General features: G+C 51.4%; 1 protein-coding gene across 3 annotated transcripts in view; it reads left to right on the top strand.

The window, feature by feature from the left end:
* The window catches only part of DYSF (dysferlin), a 60,648-nt gene that overhangs the window by 19,136 nt on the left and 28,891 nt on the right, over positions 1-12,621 (top strand). For 2 of the 3 annotated variants that reach the window (XM_038135675.1, XM_038135673.1), the window contains exons 21-29: positions 13-153; positions 961-990; positions 1,686-1,712; positions 2,551-2,592; positions 4,530-4,631; positions 5,441-5,602; positions 7,147-7,312; positions 7,955-8,028; positions 11,790-11,852. In XM_038135675.1, the coding sequence (XP_037991603.1) occupies positions 13-153; positions 961-990; positions 1,686-1,712; positions 2,551-2,592; positions 4,530-4,631; positions 5,441-5,602; positions 7,147-7,312; positions 7,955-8,028; positions 11,790-11,852 (807 nt within the window). The remainder of the gene's footprint in view (positions 1-12; positions 154-960; positions 991-1,685; positions 1,713-2,550; positions 2,593-4,529; positions 4,632-5,440; positions 5,603-7,146; positions 7,313-7,954; positions 8,029-11,789; positions 11,853-12,621) is intronic. The other variant, XM_038135676.1, reaches the window with a different exon arrangement.

Here is a 12,621-nt window from a genome sequence, read left to right as displayed (position 1 = left end):
TTCCCTTTCCAGGGCGCAGATGAATTTATGGGACGCTGCATCTGCCGGCCCAGCCTGGAGCGCTCGCCCCGGCTTTCCTGGTATCCCGTCCTCAAATCCGGCCGGAATGTCGGGGAGCTCCTGGCTGCCTTCGAGCTGATCCAGAGGGAAAAGGTGAGATCCACCCCTGAGCCTGGAATGCTCTGGAATTCCGGTTCTTGCCCAGGATCCAACTTTCCAGGCGGTGGGTTTAGTCCATTGGTGACTTTGGAGCCAGTGAAGAGCCGGAGGGATTTGGGATTTGTCCCTTTTTGAGGGATAATTCCATAGGATGAGGATTTCCAGGTGGGAAAAGAGGCGGTTTAGGGTTGGCCTGATGGAAAACTGCAGAATTCCAGGTGGGATGGGCTGGATGGATCCATCTCTCCTCAGACGAGTCCTGGGGAGGTCTCAGGGGCATCAAGGGAGCTGGGAATTGCCAAATCCCTAAGGAATGCTGCCCTTTCTGTGGAATTATTTCCGGAGGGGGTTTAGGAGAGCTGAAGCCACTCCAGCTTTTCCAATGGCTGCATCCCGGATGTGCCAGGAAAAAGGGATGGATGGGAAAGCTCAATCCCTGTATCCCACTCTTCCTTCTCAGTCCTGAGGTTTATCTGGGAATTGGAATCCCACAATTCCCTCTTCCCTGGAAATCCCAGCCCAAACGCCAGGACAAGGTCCCAGATATCCACACGTGGCTGCTTCCTCCTCCTCATTCCCTCAGAACAGGGTGGGAAAGGCTTGGAAAAGCCTTGGAATGAGATGTACTCCCAGAGGAGCTGTTTGATCCCAGTGGGAATCATCCGGGTGGATTTGGTGCTTCCTGGCTGGATGAGAATCCAGGATTTTTAGAGCTGGGAATGGAAGGGGCTGAAGTTTCCCTGCTGGAAAAAGAGGAATTAGCATAGGAATGTTAATGGGAATTGTGTTCTCTCCCTGCAGCCGGCTGTTCATCACATCCCTGGATTTGAGGTAATTCCTGACTCTTCCTTGCAAATCCAGCACCATTCCCAGCTTTCCTAGGGATCTGTAGCCTGTTTCCAGCCCTGCAGCAATCCCTCCATCCTGCCCTAGGGAATTGTTTTAGGATGAAGGAATTCCCGTGTAGAGATTCCGCTTTTCCTCAGCTGATAAGGAAAACTGGGAGTGGGGCAGCTCCTTCCTGACAGGGCAAATTTATCCCATTCCAGGATCCAGAGGATCCCATGGAGATGCTCCAAAGGCTCTGGAGCCAGGCTGGGAGAGCTGGGAATGTTCCCCTGGAAAAGGGAAACTTCCAGGGAATGCTCAGAGTCCCTGACGGGGCTCCAGGAGAGCTGCAGAGGGACTGGGGACAAGGGACAGAGGGACAGGAGGCAGGGAATGGCTGCCACTGGGAAAGGGGAGATTGGGCTGGGATCTTGGCAAGGAATTGCTGGCTGGGAGGGTGGGCAGGGGCTGGGCTGGAATTCCCAGAGCAGCTGGGGCTGCCCCTGGATCCCTGGCAGTGCCCAAGGCCAGGCTGGATCCACCTGGGACAGTGGGAGGTGTCCCTGGGTGGGATTTAAGGATTTTTCCTCCCCAAACCATTCCATGATTCCCTTTGGATGTCAGCTCCAGTTATAAACCTTGGGATGGGCTTAGGGATGGGAATTCCTCTAATTCCATCCTCTCCTTCTCTTTCCCAGAGTGAGCTCTCCTCCAGCCTGGATGAGGTGAGTTTTTGGGAATTCCTTGTTTTTCCTGTTGTAATTGTTCAAAATTGCTTCCTTGGGAAATCCTCTTTTTCCCAGATAGGTCAAGCCAGGAGCATCAGAATTTTGGGAATATGTGTGACCTCCAGCTCGATGGGCTTTTCCTCATGGCCAGGAATTTTGGGATCCATTTACCCTCTGGAATGAGGTGTCCCATCCTTTCTACCTGGGTGTGCCAGAGCCGGAATGCTGGGCTGCCCTCAGGAAATCCCAATTCCAAACTTTCCACAGGGAATTTGCTGTGGATTGAGGATGTGCTGGACTGCTCCAGTTGACCTGAAGGAAATTTTCATCCCTTGTCCCGGGAAAAATATTCAGGGATAGGTTGGGGGGGCTTGGAGCAACCTGGGATAGTGGAAGGTTCCCTGCCCATGGAATGGGATGAGTTTTCCAAAGGAAACTATTCCACGAGATTCCATCTTTCCCATGGTTCTGATTCCACCCCCAGGATCCCAAGACTTTATCCTTTGCATCCCATGGAGCCAATCCCAGGCTGAACCAAGAGCTGGGATCTTGGAAAACTCCAGGCAGGGAAAGCGAACAATTCTTGGAATGTTGTGGTGGCCCTCAGAGCCGCTAATCCCAAAATCCGGGAGACGAGCTAGGAAAGACCTGAGCCACATTCCCAGGAAGGGTTGGATCGGGTGGGATAAACACATTTTTCCAAGAATTTTTTCCCACCCAAACCACCTTGCCTCGGGAGCTCATCCTGCTGTTCCGTGTGTCCATAATCATCTCTCTCCTCTTTTTTCCTCCATTTCTTCCCACCGCCGGAATTCCGGGATGGGGCATTCCACAGCTCTGCATCCCTGCCTTGTTCTCGGAGGGGCTCCTCCAATGGGTATCACTCTCTTCCCTTTCCTTCCCTTTCCCCAGAATCCAAGAAAATCCCGGCAGAGCCTTTCAGGGAGAGCAGGATTACAGGAACCCTATCCCGACAAAATTCCTGAGGCTGCATCCTCAGGATTGGTGCCAGCTGGAGCCTCCGGTGCCCCATGGATGCTCCTGAAGGACCAGGCTGGCTCCATCCTTATCCATTTTTTCTTGGGAATGGCCTTTTGGGGCTAAATTCCCACTGAACTCTGGGATTTATCTTTGGATCGCATCCCAGCTTCCATATGAACTGGGAATCTTTTCCAGCCTTTTTTTTGTTTTTTTTTTTTGCCTCATCCATGATGATTTTCACTCATCCTGGATCCAAATCCGGGTTGAAATCCATGGTCTCCAGAGCTCCTTGCCACCTGGATTCCCTCGGATTCATCCTTGTTCAACCCATCCTGGCTCCCAGCAGGATTTTCATGGATTTTCCTCCCTCCAGACAGCTTTGTCTGGGAATTGCCTTTTCCCACTCCCGTCCTGATCCTTCCATGCTCCCGCCTCATTCCCGGCATTCCCTGCTCATTCCCATCCATTCCAACATTCCATCCTCTGACATTCAGCTTGAATCCAGGAGAATGCCTGGAAAACCACTGGGAGAGCAGCAGGAAGGACTTAAAAAAACCTGGAATGACGCAGGGTTAAAATCCAAGTTGATCCTGGAGAGGATGGATGGGGCAGGAGCTCTTTCCCAAGGATTTCCCATTGGATTCGCCGAAGGATTGATCACTAAAATCCCTTCCAGCCCAAGCCATTCCATGATTTCGGGCCTGAGCAGCCTGAAATGAGGGTTTTTTTGGGAATTAGAGTTCCAGAGGTAACCCAGGGAATGTGGGAATTCTCTGCAGCTCTCCCTTCTCCTTTGGGTTATCCCGGATAAAATTCCCATTCCCTGCCAGCACTAACCCGCGCTGGGAGCACGTGGATCGTGGGATGGAGGAGTGGCTGCTCCATGTGGGAATCCCAGGCAGCTCCTCCCACATGGAATTCCCAAAAACCTTCAGGTAACAAGCAGCTGGGCTCAGGAACCAACCATTCCCAAGGAAAATGAAAGCTTGGAATTTTATGGGAAGGGGGGTTGGAATTGGATGATCCTTAAGGCCCTTTCCAACCCCAACCGTTCCACGATTCCATGTAGAAAATCCCTTTGGAGAACCAATCCCTCACCCAGTCCCGTAATTACAGCACACCCACGCGTCATTTAATCCAATAAAATTCCAGCTGGGAGAGAATTCCATGCTCCTGGGATGGATTTCCAGAGGTTTTGCTTTCATTCTGGCCTTTCTGGGGGCTCTGGGAGATGCAGGAGAAGAAAAGGGGAGGAATTCTGGCTCCCACTCTCCTCCTCCGGAAAGGCAAATTGGGAATTCCTCGTCTGCCTCCCAGATTTGGGATGATCCCAAGAAATTCTCAGGTAGTTTCACCTGAGCCAGTATCCCATGGATTTCTGGATTATCCATGAAGTGTGGGATGAACCACAGCCCCTTCCCAGATCCCGAGGCGATGCCAATCCCCCATCCCACGGTGCTGCTCCCACTAAATTTTTTGGGAATCATCCAACTACAAACCCGCTGCCGCTGCTTCATCCCTGCCGTGATCCCGGGATGGGATAGAGGTGGTTCCATCCCGTCATTCCCTAAAAAAGGTTTAACCTTGGAGGGCAGATCCCTGGGAAAAGCTCAGGAATGTTGGATCTTCTCCAGGATGGATTAAAGAGATAAAACCACTTTTCCGGCGCCTCCATCCTGCCATTCCTCATCTCTTTCCTCTGGCTGTCCTGGATTTCCCGGGAGAGATCAGTTTGGCAAGGATGGAGATTCCGGGTGGATCCAACATGGAAAGGGGTTTGATGTCCCATCCCGGCGCTTCCTGATGTTTTCCTTTCCCTCTCTGCTCCCGCAGTCCGCGGATTCCGACCTTCCCTATCCGCCGCCGCAGCGGGAGCCCAACGTTTACATGGTCCCGCAGGGAATCAAACCCGTCCTGCAGCGCACGGCCATCGAGGTGAGCCACGGATCCGGGAACGAGAGCCGGGAATGGGATCCAAGATGGATTCTGGGGTGCGATTCCAAAAAAAAAAAGGAGGCTCCAGGGAGAATTTCTGGCTCTTCACAATTCCCTGAGAGGAAGGTGGAGCTGGGGGTGTTGGGGCCTGCTGCCAGGGAATGAGGAATGGGATAAGGATGAAGTTCAGGGAGCGAGGGATGGGATAAGGATGAAGTTCAGGGAACGAGGGATGGGATAAGGATGAAGTTCAGGGAGCGAGGGATGGGATAAGGATGAAGTTCAGGGAGCAAGGGATGGGATAAAGATGAAGTTCAGGGAACGAGGGATGGGATAAGGATGAAGTTCAGGGAGCGAGGGATGGGATAAGGATGAAGTTCAGGGAAAGAGGGATGGGATAAGGATGAAGTTCAGGGAACGAGGGATGGGATAAGGATGAAACTCAGGGAAGGAGAGATAGGATAAGGATGAAGTTCAGGGAATGAGGGATGGGATAAGGATGAAGCTCAGGTTGGACATCAGGAGGCATTTCCTCATGGAAAGGGTGGTCAGGCATTGGAAGTGCCCAGGGAGCTTTGGAATCGCCATCCCTGGAGGTGTCCAAGGAACTCCTGGTGCCGAGGTGGGGGGTGGTCACAGGTTGAACTCGATGACCTTGGAGGTCTTTCCCTACCTCAAGGATTCCATAATTCCCACCACTGCTTATCCCACATGGCTGAACCTCCAGGTTCTCCTCCACTGCCGAGGAGCTCCGTGGAAACCTGGAAGCAGAGCTTTGGCTCAGGGTTTGGTGTCCCCTCTTCCCACAGATCCTGGCCTGGGGGCTGAGGAACCTCAAGAGCTTCCAGCTGGCCAGCGTGACCTCGCCCAGCCTGCTGGTGGAGTGCGGGGGGCAGCGCGTCCAGTCCGGCGTCATCAAGAACGTCAAGAAGAACCCCAACTTCGACGTCTGCGTGCTCTTCATGGAAGTGGTGAGGTCCCAGTGGGACTGGGGTGGTGCCGGGGGAAGGGAAGATCCTCAAAATTGGGGTGAAGGACCTTAAAATCCCATGAAAATGGATCTGGTGAAGGACCTTAAAACCCCATAAAGGCGGATCTTGTGAAGGGCCTGGAGGTCTCATAAAAATGGATCTTGTGGTGAAGGACCTCAAAGTTCCATGGAAATGTGTCTTGTGAAGGACCTCAAAGATCCATAGAAAGGGATCTTGTTCCAAAGGATCTGGAGGTGCCATAAAATTGGATCTTGTGGTGAAGAACCTCAAAGTCCCATAAAAGTGGATCTTGTGAAGGACAGTCCTGTAAAAACGGATTTTATGGTGAAGGACCTTAAAATCACATAAAAATGGATCTGGTGAAGGACCTTAGAACCCCATAAAGGCAGATCTTGTGAAGGGCCTGGAGGTGCCATAAAAATGGATCTTGTGGTGAAGGACCTCAAAGTTCCATGGAAATGTGTCTTGTAGTGGAGGACCTCCAAGTCCCATAAAATATATATTTTGTGAAGAACCTCAAAGTCCCATAAAAATGGATCTTTTGAAGGGTTTGGAGGTCCCATAAAAATGACTCTTGTGCTGAAGAACCTGGAAGGTCCCATGAAATTGTATATTGTGGTAAAGGACCTCAAAATCCCATAAAAGTGGATCTTGTTGTGAAGGACCTCGAAGTCCCATAAAAGTGGATCTTGTGGTGAAGGACCTCGAAGTCCCATAAAGGCGGATCTTGTGGTGAAGGACCTTGAAGTACTATAAAAGCAGATCTTGTGAAGGACAGTCCTGTAAAAACGGATTTTATGGTGAAGGACCTCAAAATCCCACAAAAATGGATCAGGTGAAGCTCCTTAAAACCCCATAAAGGTGGATCTTGTGAAGGGCCTGGAGGTGCCATAAAAATGGATCTTGTGGTGAAGGACCTCAAAGCTCCATGGAAATGTGTCTTGTGAAGGACCTCAAAGATCCATAGAAAGGGATCTTGTTCCAAAGGATCTGGAGGTGCCATAAAATTGGATCTTGTGGTGAAGGACCTCAAAGGGTCCTGAAAATGGATCTTGTAGTGGAGGACCTCCAAGTCCCATAAAATATATATTTTGTGAAGAACCTCAAAGTCCCATAAAAATGGATCTTTTGAAGGGTTTGGAGGTCCCATAAAAATGGCTCTTGTGCTGAAGGACCTGGAGGTCCCATGAAATTGTATATTGTGGTAAAGGACCTCAAAATCCCATAAAAGTGGATCTTGTGGTGAAGGAGACCTTGAAGTTCCATGGAAATGTGTCTTGTGAAGGATCTCAAAGACCCCTGAAAACAGATCTGGTGAAGGACCTTAAACCCCATAAAAATGGATCATGTGGTGAAGGACCCAGAGGTGTCATAAAATTGGTTTTTCTGGTGAAGGACCTCAAAATCCCATAAAAATGGTTCTTCTGGTGAAGTTCCCTCTGCCCTTGGATTTTTGGGGATGATGCAGAAACTCTGCCTTCCCTTTCCAGCCTCATTCCATCTTCCCTTCCCTCTTCCCGCAGCGTCTGCCCAAGGAGAGCCTCTACAGCCCCCCCATCATCCTGAAGATCATCGACAACCGCCCCTTCGGCCGGAGACCCGTGGTGGGACAGTGCACGATCCGCTCCCTCCAGGAATTCTACTGGGATCCCTCCCAGCAGGACACGGGGGCGCCCCAGGAGCAGCCAGGTACGTGGGAATGTCGGGATTTGTGTCCTTCGTGGAGTCATGGAATGTTTTGGGTTGGGAGGGAGCTTAAAGATGATCCTGTTCCACCCCACCCATGGGCAGGGACACCTCCCACTGTCCCAGGTGGATCCAAGCCCCAGTGTCCAGCCTGGCCTTGGGCACTGCCAGGGATCCAGGGGCAGCCCCAGCTGCTCTGGGAATTCCAGCCAGCCCCTCCTCACACTCACAGCCAGGAATTTTTTCCCAATATTCCATCAAAGTCTCCCCTCCTTCAGTTCAATCCATTCCCCCTTGTCCTAGCACTCCATGTCCTTGTCCCAAGTCCCTCTCCTGACTCCTTGGAGCCTTGGATGTGATGGGGATCATGGGATTGGGATCTTGGAGATGAGGTTTGGGTGGTGGGAAGTGTCTGGGATGAGTTTGGGATCGTGGAGATGAACTTTGGATTGTGGGAGGGGTCTGGGATGAGTTTGGGATCGTGGAGATGAACTTTGGATGGTGGGAGGGGTCTGGGATGAGTTTGGGATCTTGGAGGTGGGGTCTGGGGGAAACTGGGATCACTCCTGGAGGTCAATCCCAAGGTTTCTGGGCTCTGGGATTCCCAAATCCCGGGATCACGGCGCCGCCCTGCTCTGGTTGCAGATGACGTCAGCCTCACGCCCAGGGACGACGTCCTCATCGACATCGATGACAAAGAGCCCCTGATCCCCATCCAGGTACGGAAAACGCGCTGGGAAGATCCCGGATTCTTTCCGTGCTCCAGTGGATTTGGTGAGGGTGGATCCGAGGTGCTGATGTGAGGCCGGATCCGCTTGGATCCATCCTTTTCCAACTTCCATGTGTTTTCCCTTCCTCTCCTCACCTGCACAACCCCAAGCCCTTCCTCATTCCCTCTGTTGGGAATGAGGGGCTGGATTTGCTTTCCCGATGGAGAGAAATCCATGCCAGGTTCTTCCCAAGGAAAGCAAAAATTCCCTGAGGCTCCATTGTCCTCGCTCCATGGCCGGGTCTCCTTTTCCCAGTTTGGCTCCTGGCTTGCAGAAATTTTACTGGATTGGGATTGCGGAATCCCGAATCCCAAATCCATGGTGGTGGGAGTGGGGGATTGGTGCGGTTCCAATGAATTTGAGGGATCTCAGCATTCCCTTGGGAATGGATTAAGATGGACACTCCCCTGGAGCTTCTGTTCTTCCAGAAACTTCCAGTATCCACAGCCCTCGGGTTCCTTCTCCAGCAGAAGGAATTTTTGGGACAGACCCGTGCCGAGCTGTGTGTGGGATGCACGGATCTCGAGCCGATCCCTGTGCCTCTGGAGCAGCTGGGAATGGTGTCAGGAATGTTTGGCAGAGCTTTTCCCAGTCTCCCATCCCTTGGTGGGATATCAAGGGCTGGAATTTCCCTTCTCCCTATTCCCAGATGCTACAGGCTGGAAAAGCTGGAGTTTTTGGAAGGAATCTGCCTTCCAGATGTTTCCTGCCTCAGTTTCCCTGCCCTGAGCAATTCCAGGGATGGAGGAGCCGCTAAATCCAAGATGTCCAACTTGGGCATGGATCCCGCTCTTTATCCACATCCTTGGTGGCTCCTGGGGGTCTCTATTCCCAAGGATTTTCTGGTGCTTTTGGATATTTGTGGTGTATCCCAAGCCAAGCTCGGGCTGGGTCCCACATGAAGCTGGGAATCAGGAATTTGGCTAATTCCCCAAAAAAACTGTGGATATGGCCTTGCTCATTCCAAATCCTCATCCCTGGAAGTGTCCAAGGCCAAGCTGGACAGAGCTTGGAGAAGCCTGGGATAGTGGGAGGTGTCCCTGCCCACGGAAGAGGTGGAATGGGATGAGATTTAAGATCCTTCCCACCCAAATCATTCCATGATTCCATGATCCTGTTCACAGCTCCATTGGGATCTTGTCCTGAAATCCTTCAGCCTCCACTGGGACTGGGACAGGAGAATTGGGAAAAGTTGGCTCCGGTGAAAATGTGGAAAGGGAAAGCAGCTCCCGAAAATGCTCCTGATTGGAGCATTGGGAAATCAGGAAAGCGGCCTCATTCCCTCCTTTTTGCTTCCCATTTAAGGATTTATCCTTAAAATTTACAGCTGGGCTTCATCGTTTATCAGGGAAGTAACAGGAACGTGTCTGCGGAAAACATGGAATTTGGGAATGGGACTTCTGGGATTTTATTAGAAAAATAAAATAGTAATATAATATAATATAATATAATATAATATAATATAATATAATATAATATAATAATAATATCCCCCTTTTTTTAAGTCCAGGACAGAGAAACTTGGGAGGAAACTGAGGGAATGATGTGGGAATCTTTGGGATCCCAACTGGAGATGTGGAGCCTGATCCCAGTTTCCCATGCCCTGGATCTCGGGTTTCCCATGATCCAGAATTGGGATTTCCCATGATTCAGTGCAGGAAGTGCTTGGACATTCCCACTGGTGGGATTCCCAGTTTGTCCCATTTTTCTGAGTGGTCAGGATGGGGGGAACACCCTGGGATGCCCAGAGTGGGATCGGCCACGCCCACGATTCCCTGGAATCCTCTGCTCAGATTTCCATGATTTATCCATGGAAAGCCACGTTGGTGGCAAACATGCTCTCATTTTTTCCTTTGGGAATAGAACCTCTGGATAGGGACACACCTCCCTTTATACCCTCCGGAGCTCTGGGAGCTGCTCCCAGGAATGCGGGATCCCATCCCGAAGATTCCAGAGGAAGGAATGAGACAGAGCTTTGGAATCCTGGAGCTTCATTCCCTGGGATAATTTTATTGGAAACGTCTCCAAACTCAGATCAAATTTAGGGGAGAGTTTAAACAGCGGGAAAAAGGGGAGAGGGATGTGATGAAACCATTCCAAACTGGAAAATTCTGGCATTTTTTTCCTGGAAAAAAACATTTCCCAAACAATCCCCCTGCCACCAATGGAGTTCTTCAGTTTGACCCTGAATTCGTCCTTCTCCGTTTGTTTCTTTCCTTGTTTTTCCCATTATTTCGGGAAAGGAGGGAGCTTCTTCCTGGAAAGCCAACCCAAAAATTCTCACCTCGGAATTTTGGCCCTGGAAGCTGCTCCCCTCCTGGAGGTGGACACGGATTGAGGCGGGGATGGACCATTGGGATCATTCCGCCCATCCCGGGCCAGATTTGGCAGGTCAAGGAGCAATCCCAGCCCGCAGGGACCATCCGGCTCTGCTTTCCCGGGAAAAGGGACGGATCCCAAGCCAGCAGCTCGTGCTCAGGGCTCTTTGGAAGCAGGAGCCAGGATTTTTCATGGATGTGTTTCCTTGTGGGGCTCCGGAGTTTTTCTCCCTCCTTGCCAAGCCTGGCTTTGGTCCCTGCTCTGAAGGATGGTTGGGAACAAAGGATCCCTTTGTTGCTTTCCCTGGAAAATCGGGAAAACAACCAGAGGTGAAATCCCCCTGCTCCAAGGTTTAGGAGCGCGCTATCCATCTCATCTGAGCGGGATCAGGAGTTCAGCTGGAGTTTAAAACCAGTTTAAGTGCACAGGAATCACATCCTGGTCACCCAAAGTGAGGAAAATCCTAAAAATCATGGCTTTGGTTCTTTGGGAAGAGAACATGGAGTAGGGTTTTGGAAAAGTGGAATTTGTAGAAGAGGCTGCTGGATCAGGCCTTGTCCTACTGCTCTGCTCCCGGTGTTTTCCGAGGGTTCATTCCCATGGGAAGAGGCTCGGGAAGGACTTCCGTAGCTCCATGGGATTTGTTCTGTCTGCTCTGGATAAACCAGCTGGAAAGGAGCTGTTCCCAGCAGCCTCTGGGAGCCGCGAGGGAATCCTGGTGGAAAATGACCCTCAGGGAATGTTTTCCCTGTGGAACAGCTGGAAATTGTGGAGTTTGACCTGGTCGGGATCTGCTGGGATCAGAGCAGGGTTTTGGGAACAGGCCTGAGCTGGATAACCGGGAATACTGTCGAGATTGGCCTGGTCCTCAAACCTGGCTGTTTTCTGGGAAGAACCTCTCATTCCTCCCCCTTTTCCACCTCCAAGGGATCCTTGGAATCCTGGAGCAGCGCTGCCGCTTCCTGCCCATGGAAGGGATCCCAGGTTTTGGTTTGCCCGGGATGAGCCGGGCTTGGACCTGGGCTTTGATCCTGAGCATTCCCAATCCCATTCTAAATCCCCCTGGCTCAGATCCTTCCCTGGATTCCGGAATAACTCCCTGAGTTTGCAGCCCACGGTATCCAGGGAAAAGCCTCTCCTCCACTGGGAACCACTAACAGCTTTTCCATATTTTTCCCCTTTAATATCCCATTTTTCCTCTACCTCATTCCAGCTGTTTACTGAACATCCCTAAAAAAACCCCCTGCGCTCATCCCAAATTTGCCTCATCCTGGGAAACCCCAGGGTTGGGAATATTAGTTTGGATTAATCCCATTAATTGTTGCTTTCGCTGCTGCGTGTTCATCCCGGTTCCCAGAATTCCTTGGATAACGGATCATTTTAATTTGTAGCTTCCCGAGGGTTTGACGAGCTCAGCACTAATTAACATCCCGGATTCCCGGGCCTCGCCTCATGTAGGTATCGCTTCCTTTCTAATCGCTAATTAATTGCTTAATTAATTAATAGCTTAATTAATGACCTGGGTCCATGAGGATATGCGGATAAAGATGGAAGGAGGCGTTTTCCTTCTGGGAATGAGCCCGCTTGCTGCTTGGGAAAACGGCAATTCCATCTGGCTGCCCCTGTGTCCTTGGGTTTTCCATTAATTCCAAAGGAAATGAGGGTGGTTTTGAAGGAATTGTGTCCCCAGATTCGGGATCCCAGCACAGGAAGGACATGGAAATGTGGGAGTCATCCAGAGGTGGGACCAGGACGGTCAGAGGGATGGAGCAGCTCTGCTGGGAGGAAAAGCCGGGAGAGCTGGGAATGTTCCCCTGGAAAAGGGAAAATTCCAAGGAATCCAGGGAGTCCCTGCAGGGGCTCCAGGAGAGCTGCAGAGGGACTGGGGACAAGGGACAGAGGGACAGGAGGCAGGGAATGGCTGCCACTGGGAAAGGGGAGATTGGGCTGGGATCTTGGCAAGGAATTGCTGGCTGGGAGGGTGGGCAGGGGCTGGGCTGGAATTCCCAGATTTGCTGTGGCTGTCCCTGGATCCCTGGCAGTGCCCAAGGCTAGGCTGGATCCACCTGGGACAGTGGGAGGTGTCCCTGCCTATGGAAAGGGTGGGAATGGGATGGGATTTAAGGTCCTTCCAACTGAAACCATTCCAGGATTCTGGAGCTGCTCTGGAGCCAGGCTGGGAGAGCTGGGAATGTTCCCCTGGAGAAGGGAAAAATCCAGGGA

This window comes from Motacilla alba, chromosome 4 (genome assembly GCF_015832195.1).
Source record: "Motacilla alba alba isolate MOTALB_02 chromosome 4, Motacilla_alba_V1.0_pri, whole genome shotgun sequence".
NCBI lineage: Eukaryota > Metazoa > Chordata > Aves > Passeriformes > Motacillidae > Motacilla > Motacilla alba.
The sequence above is the reverse complement of the archived record's forward strand: the minus strand, read 5'-3'. Positions and strand labels throughout refer to the sequence as shown.